General features: G+C 40.9%; 1 protein-coding gene across 2 annotated transcripts in view; it reads right to left on the bottom strand.

Moving 5' to 3' along the window:
* Window positions 1–13559, bottom strand: part of LOC136857013 (kelch-like protein 7) — a 126109-nt gene extending 112550 nt beyond the window's left edge. Inside the window, exon 1 of one of the 2 annotated variants that reach the window (XM_067135352.2) lies at window positions 13253–13559. In XM_067135352.2, the coding sequence (XP_066991453.2) occupies window positions 13253–13414 (162 nt within the window). In that variant the 5' untranslated portion in view covers window positions 13415–13559. Of the gene's footprint in view, window positions 1–12467; window positions 12775–13252 lie in introns of those variants that run through there. The other variant, XM_067135353.2, reaches the window with a different exon arrangement.
* Window positions 13560–23101: the final 9542 nt, after the last annotated feature.

Genomic DNA, 23101 nt, shown 5'->3' with positions numbered 1-23101 from the left:
TATTGAATGGGTGGACAAATATATGTGTAAATTCTTTTTACATTTTCTTTTTGTATTCTTCTATTTTCCTTTCATCAATCATTCAATACTGATCTGCATTTAGGACAGTCGCCCAGGTGGCAGATTCCCTATCTGTTGTTTTCCTAGCATTTTCTTAAATGATTTCAAAGAAATTAGATATTTATTGAACATCTCCTGTGGTAAGTTATTCCAGTCCCTAACGCCCCTTCCTATGAACAAATATTTGCCCCAATTTGTCCTCTTGACTTCCAACTTTAATTTCATATTGTGATCTTTTAAAGACACCACTCAAACTTATTCATCTGCTAATGTCATTCCATGCCATCTCTCCATTGACAGCTCGGAACATACCACTTACAAGTGATTAATCTCATCAAGTCCAAGTCTTCCCAGCCCAAACTTTGCACTTTCTTGTGCAGCCAATGCTGCTAATCAATTCTCCAATAGTCAAAGGGATTTCAACATGCATTTACTTAGCAGTTCTTAATTACATCTATGTTCCAAGTTGAATTCCCCTTTAGACTAGCTTATTAGACTCGACTAGCATAAGCTTTTCCAACATCTGACGATAACAACACTAAAACACTAAAATCCACAACTTCCTATAAAATAATTGGAGATTATTAAACTATTCAACATAATTGATGCATTGTCGTTTGCTAATGATTGATCACAAACCCACACATTTCAAAATCAAATCAAAATCTCTTTATTTGCAAATGAGGTGTCTACCTCGGTGGCAAATGGTACACTAAAATACATTATTGTCAAGCACTAAATATTAAATTAACAAGAGAAGAAAATTTTTCCTATAATACAATATTATACAATTTACGCTAACAATGTTTTCTATTAAACACACAGCTCATCCTTAATAAATTTATATTGTTTACAAAATTCTACTTATAATATTTCCTGTACTACTTACAAATATAGTCAACTGATATACAGTATGTGGAATTACTTCAAATGATACTATACAACTGGTATAACATTAATATTTACATTGCATTTATTTATTTACTTTTTTTTTTTTTTATCCGTTCTGGATCCTAAGTAGCATAACATTTGTTCTTCAACCAGTGGTTCTGCCTCTGACATTATTGACTACAATTCCAGTTTTACCAATTTTAACAAGAATTGTTTAATATTTAAGTATTTTATTAATCCACACACATTGCAACATATGTGGAAGATTAAAATAATTTACACAATATGCTTAAACTATTGTACGTATTATCACTCTTTTAATGATATCAATTGTCAACTATTGTGTTAGTTCACTGATACATAGACATTGCAATCACAAATTTTATTCCCATTTGAAGTGAAGATAATAAGAACATTATAAGAAATCTTGCTCATTAAGATACTTTTATGTTGTAATTTTTAAACAAAACAACAATCCATTGTATAGAAGGTTCAAATGTAACAACTATATACTATTCTCAAAATATATGTAACATTAGAATTTAAGGGATAATTTCACACATTGTGTAAATACTTCAGAGCCCTGACAAAGAAAATCCACACCTGGAAACACCGGGCGTATATGAAATTCCATGTGGTTGTGGTTATTCATATGTTGACATGACAAAACGTTCCTTTGGGAATCATTGTAAGTATCTAGGTATTAATGTAAGTAAAGGTCTTCATTGGGGTAATCACATAAATGTGATTGTAAATAAAGGGTATGCCAGCCCCGTAGTGTAGGGGTAGCGTGCCTGCCTCTTACACGGAGGCCCTGGGTCTGATACCCGGCCAGGTCAGGGATTTTTACCTGGACCTGAGGGCTGGTTCGAGGTCCACTCAGCCTACGTGATTAGAATTGAAGAGCTATCTGATGGTGAGATAGCGGACCCGGTCTAGAAAGCCAATAATAACGGTCAAGAGGATTTGTCGTGCTGACCACACGTAATCTGGAGGCCTTCGGGCTAAGCAGCGGTCGCTTGGTAGGCCAAGGCCCTTCAAGGGCTGTAGTGCCATGGGGTTAAATAAAGGGTACAGACCTCTGCACATGGTTATGAGGGTGTTTACGGGTTGTAGTAAGGATGTAAAGGAGAGGGCATATAAGTTTCTGGTAAGACCCCAACTAGAGTATGATTCCAGTGTATGGGAACCTCACCAGGATTCCTTAATTCGAGAACTGGAAAAAATCCAGAGAAAGGAGCTCGATTTGTTCTGGGTGATTTCCGACAAAAGAGTAGTGTTATAAAATTGTTGCAAAGTTTGCGCTGGGAAGACTTGGGAGAAAGGAGACGAGTTGCTCGACAATGTGGTATGTTGGGAGCTGTCAGTGGACAGATGGCGTGGATTGACATTCGTAGATGAATATGTTTGACTGGTGTCTTTAAAAGTAGGAAAGGTCACAATATGAAGATAACGTTGGAAGGCTTATTAGCACCAGGGTGAAAGAGCACATCAGGTCGGTAAAGAATGCCATTCTTTCATCCTCCACGGAGAACGCTATAAGCCAGTCTGCCATAGCACAACATTTCTACAGTACAGACCATGAAATCCTCTTTGACCAGGCAAAGGTCGAGCAACTCTTCCCTTACTCCCAAGTCTTTCCAGCCCAAAGTTCAATTCATTTTCGTAACACTATACCTTTGTCGGAAATCACCCAGAACAATTGTTTGGAATTTTTTCCAGTTCTCGTATCAAGTCGTCCTGGTGAGGGTCCCTTACACTGGAGCCAAACTCTAACTGCTGTCTTCCCAGAGGATGATACACCCTCTCCTTTACATTCTGACTACAACCTCTAAATACTTTTATAACCATGTAAAAAATGATCTGTAACCTTTCTTAAGGACCTCATTAATACGATTACCCAAATGAAGATTACTCCTTATAATAAAACCTAGGTACTTACAGTGTTCCCCATGAGGTACTATAACCCCATCAACACAACAAATAAAACTGAGTGGACTTTTCCCCTTGGTGAAACATACAACCTGCCTTTTCATGCCATTTACTTCCATACATTGTCTGCTGTCAATCTCACAACATTGTTTACGTCCCTCTGCAGTCACAATCCTAAAACCCATTTAATACCAAATCACTCAATCACTACTGATCTGCATTTAGGGCAGTCGGCCAGGTGGCAGATTCCCTATCTGTTGTTTTCCTATACTTTTCTTAAATGATTTCAAAGAAATTGGAAATTTATTGAACAAATCCTTTAGTAATTAATGAACGTAGGTTTTCGTGGCAAATTGTATTAACATAAAGAAATAAATGAACTGGATTAAAGCCACTATATATATATATATATATTTATTTATTTATTTAATAATAAAGCCAAGCTTTCAGCCAAATTGCATTGGCCTTCATCAGGGCATGTGAAGTTTTGCCTCCGACAGTGAGCAAAGAAATTCTCCTAAGGAACGTGGAAGTAATGCCCATACTATCCACGGCCTACCCTACTAACTGGACTCAAGGATCATCGCGCTGTGCTGTGGTGGTTGGGAGGGAAGTTACTGATTCACTGCCCTCTGTCGACAGTTTGAGTGTGTCCCGCTGTGCCATGGTGGTGTTATGCATATATTTCTGCAGTACAGGTCTCCATGTATTTGATAACTTGAAGCCGTCTTCCCTGTTGATGTTATTTGGGCGCAGCTCTATCTCTATAGCTTCCCTCACAAGACGAGCATAGAAATCTTTTAAAGGCGCAATGACCTTCACCTGGTCAAAGAGGATTTAATGGTCTGTACTGTAGAAATGTTCTGCTATGGCAGACTGGCTTATAGCGTTCTCCGTGGAGGATGAAGGAGCGACATTCTTTACCGACTTGATGTGCTCTTTCACCCTGGTGCTAACAAGCCTTTTTGTCATGCCAACATATGAACAACCACAACCACATGGAATTTCATATACGCCCAGTGTTTCCAGATGTGGTTTTTCTTTGACTGGTCAAAACAGTTTTCCAGTTCTCACCGCAGACCGGAAGCTCAAATCCCTGTTTCGACCAGTCAAAGAAAAACCAGGTACCTGATTTATAATTACTAAGAATTAATATTAACATATTTACAGTAGGAGCAGTCTAACGAGTAAAACACTGTTTGATATTAATATGAATAACAACATATCAGCCTTTGGCTGTTGATTACTAGTTGTGTAAGGCATATAACAGCATTCATCAGCAGAGGTCTGACTTGAAATTCTGACATTACACTATTTGAAATGTTAGGAAATGTAATTACAAAGACTTATATTAACACATTTACATGGGAGCAGTCTAAGAAAAAAGATACAAGTAATCGCCACAATTGCGTAAAACCACAATATCAGCCGTCGGCTGCTGATTATTAGTTGTACAAAGGTACAATACTCGGTATTAATGTGTATTACAACTTACCAGCCGTTGGCTGTTAAATGCTAGTTGTGTAAGGCACATAACAGCATCCAGCAGCAATGGTCCAACATGAAACTTTGACACTACACTATTAGAAATGTTAGGAAAAATAATTACTAAGATTTATATTAACATATTTATATGGGAGCAGCCTAAGGAAAAAGAATACAAATGTCTGGCACCAATGTGTATAACTCTGTTTCTGCCATTGGCTGATGATCACCAGTTGTGACAAGGTAACTATACAGTGTCTAGCAGCAGTGGTGTGACTTCAGAATTCAAATATTACATTATTTGGAATGCTAGAAAAAACATTCCAGCACTTTGAGAGATTGCCAAATGAGGCCCCATTCAGGAGCGTAGTCGAAAACTGAAAAAGCTATCTGGTTGAAGTCCCAGGTTCGAGAATTTGGTTCTCAATAAGCAATAGAGTTAAACTAATATATTATTAAGGCCCACCTTTTCAATACAAAATACACAGAGTTTAAATTACATAAATGATTAGGGACTAGTTTTGACCTAATATTAGGTCATCATCAGCCTAAAGCAAAATTAAAACATAAATACGAAAGGAATCAAACAATGTAAAGACACATAAGGTCTCGTAAATGTACATACCATGTGAGATATTGAGAAAAGAATTATAGAGACATGCAGCACTACGTCAAAAAATAACTACATGACAGAGATTCATAAAGAGTCCAGTGCGCATTAAAAAGATGTTAAAGATAGGAATCCTTCAGTTGCTGGATAAGGAGATTAGTATATGCTGGCTCCTTTAAGATGCTGTTATCCAACTGAAGAACAACTGAGCCGAAGTCACGTCATTTATTTACGATTAAATTCCAGTGCGCCGTAAAGCATTAAAAAGTTGTTAGGTCAAGGAATTCAATATATGCTTGCTCCTTAAATGTGCTGTTGTACATTCGAAGAACAACTCGGACGAGGTTACATCGTTTTTCAAGATATTCATAGACATAAAAATATATGGATGCTAGAGAGGCTCTTCTGTTTTTTGGAATTTGAAGGAAGGTGATTGTTGCGCGTGGAGGCTTAAGAATTCAGAGATGCGCTACACTATGAAGTGAAGTTGTAGAGGCACAACATGATGGTGTTGGTGCGTGCTGGATGCTAGCGTGGTGATCATAATCTGTGGTGGATGGTGGGGAAGCCAAGTGTGAGTTACTTGTTCGGGTTGAGTGTTGTCAGACAAGTAACTTTCTTACCTTACCCTTTCTTACCTTTTCCCTTCCTCCTATTTCCACACTTTAGAGCAACAGTTCCCTGTTACTCATCTTCCCGCTGTTGTTCTACCTGCAGTGACTCGTACCAATTACTGAAAAGACACCTGTCCTGAATTCTGATCCTGAATAGAGCCCTTGGCCTGCAATCTCCTTCCCATTAAAACGTTAGACGACTTGTCTTCTAAAATTCCCCCCTTTCCTTCCCATCCCTCTTTTACAACTACTGTATCCTGTACATTGTTTGAGGGAGGCCTACATTCCTTCCTGTCTTCTGAGAAAATCCTAATTATCTCGCTCAAACTGTCCAACTCCTCCCTCATACTCCTTAATGCCTGGCCACACCCACACCCACTACTCTATACAGTATAACATCATCCGCAAATAGACTTATCTGTTATGCCAGGTCTTTACTCGTATCATTTATGTACACAGGGTGGTCCACCAGCCCCTTGCGATCCAATTTTATGCATGCCTTCACATTTACTACAATTCTGAAAGACATCGGTCCCTCTCCCTAAACCGGGGTAATATAACGAGAGGTGTGTTTATGGGTTAGAAGACAGCAGGAATTGTGAGTGCCACTATTAATTCATTATAGGTACCTCGAATGAACCTGTAAAACGAGTACAGGTACGCAGAACATGTACTTTAAAACAGGTGAATGCACAGACCGGGAGCATGGTACTCTATAGGCTGGAAAGTGGGTGCCGTAGGTCAAGTGGCGCAGTAGCTCACATGGCAAGCAGGTGGGGAGACATGTGATAGTGGACAGTGCTCGAGGTAGGATGTTCGAATCCCATATACGAATTTTGTTTTAACAGGCAGCTGCCTGGGATGTGGTAGGATTGCATACTTGATAGCTTCCAAGGACTGGTTTGTTTATTTGACTCTGTAAAAGACCGTATGTATCGTTGCATTGGGTATCATGAATGATTTGTTTTATATATCCTTGCCGTGGTCTACCTCTACAGTTCTTTCCTTCCACACCACCCTCCAGTATTGTGTGCAGAAGACTTTCATGCCTCAAAATATGTCCAATCCAATTGTCTCTTTGGTGAGTAACCATATTATAAATTTTCAAGTTCTCTCATTCGGGACAAATATTTCAGGTTCCTTATGGGAATCACCATCTATATCATTGAGTAAGCATATTCCATAAACATGGCTTCTCTTCAATCTTTTTTAGCATTTCTTCATTAGTGATTTTGTCCACTCATGGAATTTTCAGTATTTTTCCTGTAGCACCACATTTCAAATTATCATTTACGTCATCTATTGTTTTTTGGATGTATACATTAAAAAGAATTGGTGAGAGCAAACAACCTTGCCAAACTCCTTGCTTAATGTTGGCCTCTGTTGTGGAATCTCCACATCGTATAACAGCTATCTCGTCTTCATACAATTTCCAAACTGTCTTCCTGTCCTTGTACTTGATACTCAGATCTTTCAACACCATGAACAATATGTTTCTTATCAGCCAAGCTAAGAGTCCAGGTTTCACTACCATACAACACTACACTCCACACAAGTATCTTCACAAGACATTTCCTGAGGCTCATACTAATGTTTTTGCACATAAAGAGCTTTCCTTTTTTGTTGAACACTATTTTGGCTTGGTTAATGTGGGTGACGATTTCTCTTCTACTTCTTCCATCAGCTGTTATTTTTCTACCAAGAGAAGTGAACTCCTGTACATTTGTCAACTGTTCTCCATTTACAGTACTACGAGGAGGTTCATACTGCTGGCTACGGAGAAGGACTTTGGTTTTCATTTTGTTGATCTTCATGTCATATTTGTTGAAGGTGGATTCCATTTCTGCTAATGTTCAGATCAACTTCGTTTTCTGCCAGGACTGCGATATCATCTGCAAAGCGAAGTATGGTAATTCTTTCTCCTTGAATCTTGAGACCTCTAGTCATTGGCAAATTATCATTTACTTCATCTATTTTTTTCTTTTTGGATGTATACATTAAAAAGAATTGGTGAGAGCAAACAACCTTGCCAAACTCCTTGCTTAATGTTGGCCTCTGTTGTGGAATCTCCACATTGTATAACAGCTATCTCGTCTTCATACAATTTCCAAACTGTCTTCCTGTCCTTGTACTTGACACCCAGATCTTTCAACACTATGAACAGTTTATACCACTCAACTTTATCAAATGCCTTCTCCAGATCTACGAAAGCACCGAGTGTATCAAAATCTTTTTGTAGTTGTTTCTCTATAATCATTCTTAAAGCTAGCATTGCTTTTTGAGTTCCTCTACCCTTCCTAAATCCAAATTGATCTTCTGTCAATGCCAACTCCACCTTTCCTGCAATGTGTTTCAAGATAATGCTAGTGAGTATTTTAGAGGCATGGGTTACAAGGCTCAGTGTGCGATATTGATAACATCTACTAGCAGATAATTTCTTTGGAATGGTCACTATGACACACTTCCTAAAATCTGATGGGATATGTCCCATGTCATACATTTCACAAACCAGATCAAACAGGGCTTTCTTCACATTGCCTCCAGTGGCTTTTATCAGCTCTGCTGGTATATCATCAAACCCAGAGGCCTTTCTGTTTTTCTGCCTTTCCATTGCTTGATTAAATTCATCCAGGGGTATTTCATCTCCCTCATTTTCTTTATCTACTAGCTCTTCATTTCCTAGTATTTCACAAGGTGTATGTTTTCCTCCATATAAATTTTCAATGTATTCTTTCCATTTTGAGGCAATTTCAGAAGCTTCATACACCAGTTCTCCATCATCTGTCTTCATTCCATTGCACCTAATCTTCTTGTCCCCAGAGAACCTTTTGTCTATCTTAAACGCTGTCTCAAATTTATGATTCTTAACTAGTTCTTCTACTTCCATGCAGCAATTCAACATTTTTCTCTGCCTGCCTTCGCCTCTCGATTTATTTCGTTTCTCAATTTCCTGTTATTGTTGTTGTCCTCCAGTTGCCGAGTTCTTAAACTTTCTTCTTGAGTCTATCTTCTCAATTAGGCCTATTTCATTAGTTATCCAGGCTTTCCTGTTCTGTGCTTTCAGCTTTCCCACAACATCTGTTGCTGCTGTTGGAACACTTCCCTTCCAAGAATTCCAGTTATTCTCCATACTTTCTAAGTCTATTGCTGATATTTCTGCCAGAAGTTCATCTGTCTTCTTAAAATCTATAGCAAGGTTTTGATCTCTGAGAGCTTCAGTATTCCATTTTTGACTGTCCTTCCTTTTCAGTTTCTTCAGTTTTAGTTGACATTCGCTCAAAACCATGTTGTGGTCACTACCAATATCTGGGCCAAGGCAGCTTCTACAGTTCTTCAGCTGTGTCTTAAATCGCTGCTTTACTAAAATGTAATTGATTTGAAATCGATTCCCACGATCTGGCATTGTCCAAGTGTAACGTCTTGGTGCATGGTGTTGAAATAATGTATTTGCAACCACCAGCTTACTGTAAGCACAAAATTCCAATAAACGGTTTCCTCAAACATTCCCTGTGACAAGCCCAAATTGGCCCACAACCATTCCATCTTTACCCTCTCTAATAACAGCATTCCAGTCTCTGAGGATTATCAGATTCTCATCTCCTTTTCTGTCAGATCATCGTACACTCTTTCCACTTCTTCATCTTCGTGGGTAGTGGTTGGCATATAGACTTGAATGATCATGGTGTCCCTTGGTTCAGTATCTAATTTCACTACAATCAGTCTTCCATTCTGCTGAATGTATCCTTTAACTCGGTGACCCATTTTCTTCATCAGCAGCACTCCAACTCCTCCCTCTCCTGGTTTGTCCATAATGGTTCCTGTGTGGATTATTCTGTAATATCCACTCCAAAAATATCCATTATCAGGCCACCTCATTTCTGCTATTCCTAACACATCTATATTCAACCTTCCAATCTCACGCTTTAGGTTTTCCAGCTTTCCATACTGTAGAAGTGATCGAACGTTCCATGTTGCATCTCCTACATTGAGCATTTGTACATGCACACCCCACCTGGAGATCCGATTGCGGGGCTAATTCGGAAAATTTTACGAGTACAGGTTTCATGACATGAGCTGTTATTCCTTGGGAAATCCAGAGGATCCTTAACGCAGTGGCTTCCTGTTGCCTTCTGCATTCTATGCCGTTCTCGATTCCTTGTTCGTTCATCCGCCTTTAGGGGTGATTTCTCACCCCAAGTACAAGAGAGTGCCCTGTACCTCCTCCACGCTTGAAAGAGGAAAACAACTTGGTCGGACGCAGTTTAACATCATACCCGGGACATAATATCCCAACCCATAGCCTTTAACATACTGCCGGAAATCATATCATCACAGCTGCCTTTCTTGTTTAAAACTTTTGTATCTTTTTATAAATGTCTTGATTATCATAGGTAAATTTCAGTATTTTGCCAGTATTTGTTGCCTCCTCTATCAGGAAATCACATAAATATGATTGTAAATAAAGGGTGCACATCTCTGCACATGGTTATGAGGGTATTTAGGGGCTGTAGAAAGGATGTAAAGGAGAGGCATATAAGTCTCTGGTAAAACCCTAACTAGAGTATGGTTCCGGTGTATGGGACTCTCACCAGGATTACTTGATTCAAGAACTGGAAAAAGTCCAAAGAAAAGCAACTCGATTTGTTCTGGGTGATTTCCGACAAAAGAGTAGCATTAAAAAAATGTTGCAAAGTTTGGGCTGGGAAGACTTGGGAGAAAGGAGACGAGCTGCTTGACTAAGTGGTATGTTGATATAGATGTTGATTCTCATAGGGAACCTGAAATGGAGCATTTACATTGCTATTATAAATTGACTCCTTCGGGACAAACATTTCAGGTTCCCCATGGGAATCAACATCTATATCATCTAATGGCCAGGCAGGCATCAATTTTTGGTAATGAGACAAAGTCTCTTATAGTGCATTGGCACTGACGGTGGCTCCAAGTAGCCTACGCAGTAGCCTCCACGGTATGCACTAGCCATGCATCTTGATGGGTGTGCTATTTACCAACTGATGAGCCCAACTTAGCACACTGGGATGAAATGCTGGCAACCAGGAATGAGTTAGCTGGATAATTTATAATGTCCAATAACGGACCATTTATATTGTTTTTATAAGTGGTATGTTCCGAGCTGTCAGTAGAGAGATGGCATGGAATGACATCATTAGGCGAATAAGTTTGGGTGGTGTCTTTAAAAGTAGGAAAGATCACAATATGAAGATAAAGCTGGAATTCAAGAGGACAAATTGGGACAAATATTTGTTTATAGGAAGGGTAGTTAGGGATTGGAATACCTTACCAAGGGAGATGTTCAATAAATTTCCAATATCTTTGCAATCATTTAAGAAAAGCCTAGGAAAACAACAGATAGGGAATCTACCACTGTGATTGATTGATTGATTCACATTATATCTAACTACCTTTACATAATGCTGACTAAATACTTCTGCCTTCTGGAAGTCCTCGCATATACAATCCCCTTGTTCATTAATGATCCCTGGAATGTCCTTCCTCGAACCAGTTTCTGCCTTAAAGTATCTATACATGTCCTTCCATTGCTCCCTAAAATACATATGGTTGCCAATTATGTTTGCCATTATGTTATCCTTTGCTGATTTTCGCTGAATTCAATTTCCTAGTGAGCTTCTTCAATCTCCCCTTGCTCCCGCAACCATTTCAAACTATTTCTTTCCAATCTGCACTCCCTTCTTAATCTCTTTACTTCCCTGTTAAAATATAATGGGTCCTTTTCATTCCTTACCACTTTTAAAGACAAATCTCTTTTCACACTCCTCAACAATGGCCTTAAACCCATCCCATAGGCTGTTTACATTTTAATTTACCATTTTCTATTGATAATTGCTTTTTAAAAATTTCCCCAGTCCCCTCTTATCAGCCATGTCGTATTGCCTAACAGTCCTACTTTTATGACATTCATTTCTAATACATTTATTTTTTAACTCTGACAAAGACAGTTTCATAATCACTTGTAGCCTACCAATATATCACTTCAGTTTCCTTATAGGGCCCATCTTGTTTTATCAGCACCGCATCTAGAATATTTTCCCCTCTAGTTGGATCCATTCAGCTGTCCTTCTGATAATAAATTATTCGCCAGTCAATGGTCATGCTTTCTGTCATTCGCATTCCCTTCCCAGTTAACATTTCGCAGATTCAGATCACCCACTACAATAACGTTTCTTTCTGTGTCATTCCCCACATAACTCAGCTGATTTTCTAAATCAAATAATTCTGCATCAGCATCATTGCCAGCCTTGCCAGGTCTGTAAAACCCAAAAACATCAAGTTCCCCATTGTTTTTAAAGATGAGTCTTACACCAAAAATTTCATGTTACTCATCCTTAACTTTATTCTAGCTTACAATTTTTTTTTTTTTTTTTTACCAGTATAAATACTCCCCCTCCTATCATTCCTAAATTTTGGTATCGATACTATCATTTCTCAACCATAATTTAATTCTTCTGACAATATCTATCAAATTACTTAATTCTATTCCTTTCTTTACAATACTTCTGCAGTTTAACATTAACAATGTTATGTCATCCTTACTCGACTTCATGGTTCCTTTATGTAATCACTGCTTCTTGGTCCATCTCATTTCCCTGAATGTACTCAATGAACTGTAGAATGTAAATATAACAATTCTCGTCACTTAATTCTGCCCAGTTTAGACACTAGTCCTAAAATTCCGAATATTGTTTTTCTGTAATTAAAATGCTTAGTATTTCAGTTTTTTTAATAGTTTTTCCAGTTGTAACAGGGAAGTTATCCTAACCTATATATCGAAAACCAAATATTCAAGAAAATCTAAAACAGTTCTAAGGGATTCATGGTACGGTATAAGAACTTACAAAAAGTCTGCCAAGAGTCTTGGTTTTCCACCCAATCTTAACCAACATCCCGTGTGGGTGAGGATGGTAGAATAACACCCAAGATATCCCCTGCCTGTGGTAAGAGGTGACTAAAAGGGGCCTTGGGAGAGCGGGTTGGCGACATGGTGTCCTTAGCCGAGTCCTGGCATTGCTTCCTCTTACTTGTGCTGGGCTCCTCACTTATATCTATTGTAGACGACCTCCCTTGATCAAATATTATTCTTTACCGACGCCAACGGTACCGTACTCGAGCATTCAATACCTAAGGAGTCTTTTGATTTTCACGCCCTTCGTGGTCCTTGTCTTTCTTTGGCCGGAAGCTTCATTTTTCGAAGTGTCGGATCCCTGCTATTTTCTCTCTGATTAGTATTATGTAGTAGATTGTTGCCCAGTTGTACTTCCTCTTAAAACAATAATCACCACCACCACCACTATAACCAATCTGTCTATAGTTCTCACGAGTCAGAGAGTTCATTTTAAAATTAATTACGAAATATCGTACTGTGAGTGCTATTTTGCAGAATATTGCTAAATGTATATTTTAACATTGGAATAAATGCAGAATGCACAGACTGAACTAAGAAATAATTTACACGTATTTCCTTATACCACAAATTAGTGTGTGTTTAACGAACAAACACAAAGAAGGTAAATGGTGAGAACTTGACAGAATTGTTCATATTCTATATTCACATGTCAATACTCTTTCGAATTACATAGGTAACTATAAGATACTTTTTCGGGTAAAAAGAAAAAATACAAGCCTGAATTTCGATGGTTCCTTTGTCTTTCTCTACGAAATTGTGGGTGAACATAGCCTCAAAATATGGACTATGCTGCGATAAAATCTGACGTTGACATGAAAACACGCTTTCACCGACTTTTAGTAGAACATCAGGTTTACTCCCAGTGTTCAAACGCGCCATTTTACACAAGGTTATCACAATCACAAGTAAACATTAAAATCAATCCATTTAAATACGGGGTCGAAATAAAACCGTGATTCATGGTATCATGTGACTACAAAATCCCTAATACCTGCCTAATACTGTAATCTCAACCAGCAAACTTATCTTTTTAACACAGAGATCAAAGTCTTTCTCGAATGATGAGAATTGTAAAAATCTACTAGTGGTAGTGATTATTGTTTTAACAGGAAGTACATATTTTACGCAACCTCTTTCTATTAACATTAATCAGATGGTAAACATAGAATAGGCCCGGTACATCGAAAAATAAAGGTATCGGTACCGGCCAAAGTAACACAAGGGCCACGAAGAGACTGAAAATGAATGACTCCCTAGGTCTCCCATCCTATTAATACCGTCGGCGTTGGGGTCGGTAAAGAACAAGAGTTAACAAGGAAGTTCGGAAGGCAATAGCAATGATTGAGAATTGCGAAGAGGTCACACAAATTTATAGACAGCAAAAAGTACCCGAGGTTTGGGGGATATAGTAGTTGGGGAGGGTGGGATACATCAAAATTAAATAAAATACCGTAGCTACAAAATATGGTTTATACTCTCTGAGTGAATTTTCACCACTGCCTGCTCGATCTGCAACCGATGGCTGCTTAAACTGCCTGCTCATTCCATACTCAAACGTGTAACACGCCTTACAAACAATCTGCCGCTAGATGGCAGCACCAAACGTACCCATTTACCGCGTGAATACAACTAGATAAGCATACCAGCAAAATTTAAAATCTGAAAGTAAGAGAAATATTAAAGAATTTTACGTATAAAGTGGTGCTCTAGAGAGTTATAGCTTCAGCACTTTTCGAGAAAGAGGTTACGACGAACAAGAAAACCTGGAAACTTTGTCTGTATGGTACTTCCCTACATTACTAAGTAGAGGTTTCACGACTTTGGCCAGCACAGTTTCTGACACAAGTTCCTGGTGCTTATTGTTACTCAAACACTTTAAAAAATTACATTGGCACAAAGAAGGTAGAACATAGTTTTTTATAATCTGGAGCAGACTTGAAGATTTCTTGCAGTACGGTAGAGCCGTCTCAACAAATTTCTGAACCCTCATAATTAGGCCAATAAATCGTTGCTAGGGCTAGCGCAGCTATCAATGGGGATGAATTAAATGAGGTAGAAACGTTATTCAAGCACGTGCTGCATTCTGTGTTTTCTTCGATTACACGCACTAAATAACCACACACTAATCCCTGGTAAGCAGTTTCCGAAGTGACACACACTGACTCAGGGGGCTCACGAAAATCTTCCAGTAAATCAAGTACATACTCAGGGAATAATAATAATAGACGGCCTATTAGGCGACTTGCATATCTGTGAAGATGAAAGCCCTACCTAGGATGATTTCTAATGCTGAAGATGCCATACACACCCCAGCCCCCGAACCACTGGAATTAACTAATTAACTAAATAGGCCCTACTTGCGTAAATAATAATAGTAATAAAAAGAGCAGTATATTGACACGATATTATACTGCTAGCAAAAAACTCGTAATGGAATCTTAATCTGCTTACCCTCCAGGGTTTGCTTTTCCCTCGGACTCAGCGAAGGATCCCACCTCTACCGCCTCAAGGGCAGTGTCCTGGAGCTTCAGACTCTGGGTCGGGCGGATGAAACTGGGGAGGATGACCAGTACCTCGCCCAGGCGGCCTCACCTGCTATGCTGAACAGGGGCCTTGGAAGGGATAGACAAGGAAGTGTGAAGGAAGCTCCCGGCATTTGCCTGGAGGAGAAACGGGAAACCACGGAAAACCACTTCCAGGATGGCTGAGGTGGGAATCGAACCCACCTCTACTGACCTCCCGAGGCTGAGTGGACCCCGTTCCAGCCCTCGTACCACTTTTCAAATTTCGTAGCAGAGTCGGGAATCGAACCCGGACCTCCGGCGTTAGCAGCTAATCACACTAACCACTACACCACAGAGGCGGACAATGGAATCTATGACAGCATATTATTCTGTTTTGTACCTTCACATTAACAGTACAGTGACCCCAGATATTATATTACTTAGTATGTAATACTTCAAACCTTACGCTTACCATTTTCTGCAATGGTGTTTGAAGAGCTCTTGTTAGACGTCTCTGTGCTTGAATCCCTTCTCTTAATCATCTCTGAAATTAGCGGTTGTTTATAAGCTGGATAATCAGGGAAAGGGCTGGGTACAGATCCTGTTTTTAATTTTCGCGTTTTGCTGGTCACTTTGAAATCGTCATTTACAAAATGTAGACTGCAAACCACGGAATAATCAGGAATCCATTTACTTCCCTTGCTGTTTCCTTCCCTGGATATAATACTTAACCACTTTCGACGCAATTGTGTACTTGAAGGTATATCATGGAATGAAATATCACGGCATTCTGGTTTCCCATTCTTTGATTTGCAGAAAGGCACGCAGCAGTACACCATTTTCACTGAAAACAAGTACAGCCTATCCTATTTCCCGCTATTTCATTCCGACAGGTCTGGAGCCGGTTAGTGCTGCCACCTGCTGTGGGTATTTGTAAACGGAGTGTTTCATTTAGTGCCATGTTAAAATGTTGTAATGAGCAGGCAGTATAAGCAGCCATCGGATGCAGATCGAGCAGGCAGTGATTTTCACAGACAGAGAGAAAGGTTCATAGTCGAACAACTGAAGTGCGGCGCACGTTTTCAAATAAAATAGAAGATGCATAGTTTAAAAATTGTTTGATACTTTGACACAGTGAATTGTACTCTTGTTATTTATTTTCCGCATGTAATGTTATGAATAACAGACAGTTCTAACCATGGCCTACGTTATAACAAAGGTAAGGTAAGGGTTATTCTGCCCAAAGGCAGGTCCGAACCTCCGCAGAGGTGTTCCTGAGCCGGAGTTTACGTGCGGTAGGGTGCCCAGTTCCTTTCCGCTCCTCCATTCCCTTACCATCAACCAACAACGCGTGGCAACCCATCCAACTCCTGACCACGCCGAATGTTGCTTAACTTCGGAGATCTCACGGGATCCGGTGTTTCAATACGGCTACGGACGTTGGCATCCTACGTTATAACAAAAGGCCTGGAAATTAAGTTGGAAATAGAGCAGAGACTTGGCGAGACAACCTGGTAGTTTCGCTTCACGCCACCAGGTTCGCGGTTTCACGCCCTAGTAGCAACAAATACAGCAGAGACAATACGCGACACCATTCCTTGAATAGTTGGCGGTTATATTTTGGTTGTAAAAAAGATAGAATATTTGTTTCTGGTGCTGTATTTTGTAGCTTAATTGAGTTCACGCTGTCATACGAATCGCTTAGTGGACGTGTGGTGTTAGTTAGTTCGTGTTTCGTTTTTCTTGCATATCGTTAGCGTTGAGGACTTCGTGTGATGGCGGCCTCCAGTGGAGGGGAGGCATCCCTCTCAACATAGTTCGTCCCGCCCCAACATTTTGCGGCTGGGTGGCTCTTTTCTCATCGTAGCCTCAGCCGGGCCAATCAATAATAATTAGGCAGACGCCTCGTTGGCTGTCGCCTCCCTACTCATCATGTACGCATATCTCGTGAAGGGCGTAGACACATCCATCCCAGACTCCTATATTTACGAGCGCGTCGTTGGCCCTGGTGACCCTTCCTCCTCAGCACTTTCAGAAGTTATCCGCCTTCAAGATCGTCTCTCCGGTCAACCTTCACCGGATGTTACGCTTCTCTACCACGACTCGTATGAAGGCTACTGCCTGACTACCAATCGTCTCTTTCTCAAGACTTATCTCCACGACGTGGTCGCCGCTCCCGACCATCTATTACGAGATCTGCGCCAACTTCCAGATCCTCCTGTCACTATTTACTCCCGTTATCAGCCTAAACCAGCGAAAACCTCTGCTCCCACTACCACCACCATTACTACTATTACTACTGCCACTACTACCCTTTCCACCACCACTGCTTCTTCTTCCATCGTTTTTACTACCTCCAGTCATCATTCTCCCATTATGTCTGCCCCACACACCTCCCTCCCCCGTTCCAACTTGCCACCAGATCCTTCCATTGAGGTTACAGTCGCCGACCATACAACTGGTGCTACCGCTTCGCAACCCTATTCTTCTTCAACGAGTACTGTCTGCGACACTAACCCACTCCTTCCCGCCTTGGATCAGTCTTTCAACCGTTCTCCGGCTGACACCAACACGGCTCCCGCAAACCTAACTGGCACCGCAGATGCTTCCAGACCAGCGCGCCAACTGTCTCACCCACCGAGCTGTGTCATCCGGGGGATTGATCCTGCTATTACCGAACGGGACCTACTTAATGAACTGCAACAGACAGGCATCCCAGCTCGCCGGGCGATTGGGATCTTTAATGATGAAGGCCCGTCTTTCATGATGCGTCTACAACTTACATCTATTGCCGACGTCGATCACCTCATTACAACGGGCATCCGTTTTCGCCGGCGAGCGTATCGAGTGGAACCTTCTCGCTCCTCACGTCGTACCGGCCCCCTTTTCTCTCCCACTCCTCCTCTTCGTTCTCCTCCCCTCACGCCACCCTCCCCACCGTCGCCCACAGTCAACCTCCCTGTTTCACAACCATCTTTTGTCCTACCCCCCTCCAGATTTTGGACCTCCTCCGCCTCTATGCCACTTCCGTTACTAATATGACCACTACCCTTTACTATCTTCTCTTACAATATTATCCTACTCCATACACTCACTTTCTTCCGCAACCCCCTCTTCTTACACCTCAGTAACTTACAAAATTATCCCGCTCCTTTCTTCCAACTTTCAATGAACCCGTCTTTTTCTACGGCTTACTGTCTGTCATGTACTTTTGTCATATTTTGTAACATCTTATTCACATACGCGCCCGGGATAATTTTCAATAAATAACCTCCTTGTCTCCTTTTCTCCGGTGTTCGCGGGGGTCTTCTTAGTGCGGGGTGCTTTGCGGATCTCCCCTGGGTCCCGACTCGTAGTCCCGGTACCCCTGCGCCACATCTTTTATACTTTCCTTGCCGGTATGTACAATACATACTTTCTATAATAATGTCTATTTCTATTTCTTTCCTTTTCCTAACGGCCAAAGAGCTCCTTAGTTGAGCTGGTGGCCCGCCCCCTCCTCTCTTGAGGAGTGGGAATGAACCAACCTTATGATGATGATGATGATGGAGGGGAGGTCCTCTTGGACAATTCACAGCTATCTATTGAAGTGGAAATGGACGAAGAATCTCTGAATAATAAATCTACCGACAAGCCTAATCAAGATCAAGTACCTGACAAGCAAACAACGCAACGTAGTCAAAAGCCACCACGTCCTGTTATTCAGGAAGTGTATACCGGGAACATTCTGGACCATATATTGCTTTGGTGGAATCAGTAGCCAATAAAAATGGATTTAGGCCGACTTTTTTACGATAGGAATTTACCAGTCAAATCAATAGCACGTAAAGGCAGAAATCGTTTTCAAGTCGAATTCAATTACGCTGTTCAAGCGAACGAATTCTTGTGTCATTCGTTACTTGAATCCATTCACGCTCGAGCATACATACCCAGCACAAATATCTTTCTTGTTGGTATTATAAGAGGAATAGATAAAAACTTGTCTGAGGAGTCTATTCTCCAACACCTCAAAGCACCCGGTCCCCCTGCGCCACATCTTTTATACTTTCCTTTCCGGTATGTACAATACATACTTTCTATAATAATGTCTATTTCTATTTCTTTCCTTTTCCTAACGGCCAAAGAGCTCCTTAGTTGAGCTGGTGGCCCGCCCCCTCCTCTCTTGAGGAGTGGGAATGAACCAACCTTATGATGATGATGATGATGATGATGATGATGATGATGGAGCGGAGGTCCTCTTGGACAATTCACAGCTATCTATTGAAGTGGAAATGGACGAAGAATCTCTGAATAATAAATCTACCGATCAGCCTAATCAAGATCAAGTACCTGACAAGCACTGAGCACTGAGAACACATCAAATCAAGTCAAATCTGTCCAGCGTTTACATCGTAAAGCTGTTATCAATGAATCCATTGAATAAATATCCATCCAACAGGTCATGTTCCATGCCCCGAACATAAACATCAACAGCTTGTAAAAAAATAATGAGCACTGAGAACACATCAAATCAGGTCAAATCTGTCCAGCGTTTACATCGTAAAGCTGTTATCAATGAATCCATTGAATACATATCCACTGGTTCTGTCAAAGTAGTCTTCCACTCACAACATCTTCCATGTTATGTCTCACTTTATAGAGTATTTCTTGATGTTGAACCTTTTATTTTCAATCCAATTATCTGCAAAAAATGTCAACGCTATGGTTATACCGTCCGGCAGTGTCGGGCACAAGCTTTCCGATACGGCAAATGCTCCCTGCAGCATGCCACACATAAGTGTACCGAACGGATTACAAAATGTTCACACTGTAAAGAGGACCATCCAACAGGTCATGTTCCATGCCCCGAACATAAACATCAACAGCTTGTAAAAAAAAATAAAGAGCACTGAGAACACATCTTTTCCAGAAGCTAAATCAAAGGTTACACCCCCGATATATTGCCCTATCAACATCCGCAACAATTCCCTCCCCTCGCTAGTGAACCCTCCTCCTAACCCGTTGAAAACCCGAGAAAACGTAAGTTTACTCAAGTTATTATGCAATCACCAAGACCACAAACCCTTCCGGGGTACGATAGAGCTGCATATATGGCTATCCTTAGAGATCCACCGATTTCACTTAACCCGCCTGTGAGTATCAATGCTCCCATCCCCCAACCTCCCCTGCAGTCACAATCATCGACTTCTACAGCTAATGTCATTTCCCCCATTCCCCTACCGAACATACGGAACATCCCGTTTATCAACAAAAGGCCCACCTTCAGACAGATATTCATAACATAATTTCCCTTTTACTCCAAGCTTTAGGTGATCAGCCCTCTATCAAGCACGTCATCCACCAACTACGAGAACGATTATGTGACATTTTTACTCTGTATAATCAACATAGTTCAATGGAACGCAAGGAGTGTACTCAATAAGAAGAGTGAAATTCAATTAATTATTAACGAAACTTGTGCTCATATTATCGTGCTTTTTTGACAGCTGTCTTCTTGACGAACCCTAACCTCACTTTGAAGGACAATAGAGCGTCGCTAACCTCACTGCTGCCATCTTTACGGCGGTAAACCTCAAGGCTGCCACCTTATGCATGTTATAGCGCGGAATTTAAAATCCAACAACGGAACATTGATAACCTCACTCTTGTCATCTTTACGGCAGTAAACCTCAAGGCTGCCACCTTATGCATGTTGTAGCGCGGAATTTATAATCCAACAACAGAACATTGCTAAACTCTCTGCTATCATCTTGAAAAGTTCAGTGTTCCAAACACTAGTTCGAAAAACGTAACTCATCGCACCTCGGGGATTTTATTAGGTAAGACGTAACCCGTAGGTTCCATTCCTTGTTCTGAACATGAAACCATTTACAAATAAAGATTAATTTTCTACACTTAACAAAGTACAAGCGTTCTTGCTGATAGCGATCGATGAGGTTGTTGCTCCTTTAGCCCTTTAGCCCTTTAGCCCATTAGCCCATTAGCCCTTTTGCCCATTAGCCCTTTTGCCCATTAGCCCTTTAGCCTATTAGCCCTACAAGGAATGTGCGGTAAACTAATCTTCTTAGAACAAAGGTATCCCCTGACATGTTCTAATCACATGTTGTATCGAGTACAGTGTTCGGTTCTACTTATTTAGTGTTCTAAACACTTCAATCAATGTTCCGATCACATGATAAAGTTAACGGCATAGAGTGCAGTTTTCGATTCCAGCCTTGTTACGTTTCTTCTGTGATTTGCAAGTCTAAACATGCTTAATGACGTCATCACTGCAGCACGTGCTTACTCTAGCTATTCCGATGCAGGTTTAAACTTGTTCGATAGAGCTATGCCTTGACATAAGAGGAGGCCTTAACAGCTTATGAAAAAGCACGTCGAATTTTTCAAATTACCCACCACCACATTTCAAAGGTATGAGGTTTAGTGCTGTAAAAATACCTGCACGATGCAAAGCTAGCTTTCTTCATCAGAGCAGCCACCATCTTGTGTAAGCACCTCTAGGCCGTATCATAAGCAGCTGTGTATAGTCATCGTCTTGTCGCTGCTACCTCACGCAAGCACCCCTAGGGCGTCTCATAAGAGCAGCAGTCATCTTGTGCAAGCGCTCTTAAGAAGCTATGTATAGCCGCCATCTTGTAGAAATAGATAGCTGCCAATGCCAAAGGGCCTAAGTAGGAATCGAACCGTCGATCTCATCATTAGACTGTGTTTTTCATATGCTATCATGTTCCTGATACTGCAAACCTAGGTATTCGGTAGAAAATTTTTTGTCCGTTTTCGAGATATATAACATTTTGCATTTAAGCCCCCAAATGTAATGAATCGAACCTGCACGGTACGTTATACTCTCTACCATAGCTAGTCCTGATCATGTTACGAAGACTTGTTTCAATACAAGCTAAAACAGAGCGAATGCCAAAGGGCCTAAGTAGGAACCGAACCGTTGATCTCATCATTAGACTATGTTTTTCTTGTTCCTCATTCTGCGAACCGAGGTATTGGGTAGAAAAATTTTGTCCGTTTTGCTCTACGGTGCGCCGTTTTCGAGATATTTAACATTATGCATTTAAGCCCCAAATTTAATGAATCGAACTAGCACGACACGTTAGCCTCTAAGCTAGCTTTCTTCATAAGAGCAGCAGCCATCTTGCGCAAGCACCCTTAAGGCGTCTCATAAGGAGTCGTGTATAGCCGCCATCTTGCGCAAGCATCCTTAGGGCATCTCTAGCCATCTTGTGCAAGGACCCTTAAGCCGCCTCGTAAGAGCAACCGCCATCTTGCGCAAGCATCTCTAGGGTGTCTCATAAGGAGCCTTGTATAACCGCCATCTTGCGCAAGCATCCCAAGGGCATCTCATAAGAACCTATGTATAGCGGCCATCTTGCATAAGCACATTTAAGGAGTCATGTATAGCCACCATCTTGTGCAATTAGAGTCGAGAGATGGCTGATGTAGAATTTTTCTTTTTAAATTAGCCGCCACCATATTTCAAAGGTATGTGCCTAAAGAGTGTAGCACTGAGCTCTATAGATTAAAGATGGCGGATGACAGCTGACAAAAAGCGCGTGAGTTTGTTTACTAAACATGAGCACGTGGAATTTTTCAATTTGCCGCCACCACATTTCAAAGGTATCTAGCTAAAGATGGCAGCACGGTGCTCTCTTGATTAAAGATGACGGATGACAAGTAACAGAAATTTTCAAATTGCCCGCTACTACAGAGAGCAGCACGGTGCTCTGTAGATTAAAGATGGCGGATGACAGCTGACGAAATTGCCCGCATGATAGCAGCACAGTGCTCTATTGATTACAGATGGTGGATGACAGCTGTCAAAAAAGCACGTGGCTTTGTTTACTAAACAAAAGCACATAGAATTTTTCAAATTGCCGCCACCACATTTCAAAGGTATCTAGCTAAAGATGGCAGCACGGTGCTCTCTTGATTAAAGATGGCGGATGACAGCTAACAGAACTTTTCAAATTGCCCGCTACTACATAGAGGACAGCACGGTGCTCTGTAGATTAAAGATGGCGGATGACAGCTGACGAAATTGTCCGCATGA

Source organism: Anabrus simplex, chromosome 1 (assembly GCF_040414725.1).
Source record: "Anabrus simplex isolate iqAnaSimp1 chromosome 1, ASM4041472v1, whole genome shotgun sequence".
Taxonomy (NCBI): Eukaryota; Metazoa; Arthropoda; class Insecta; order Orthoptera; family Tettigoniidae; genus Anabrus; species Anabrus simplex.
Note: the sequence above shows the minus strand (reverse complement) of the source record. Positions and strands in the feature narration are given on the sequence as shown.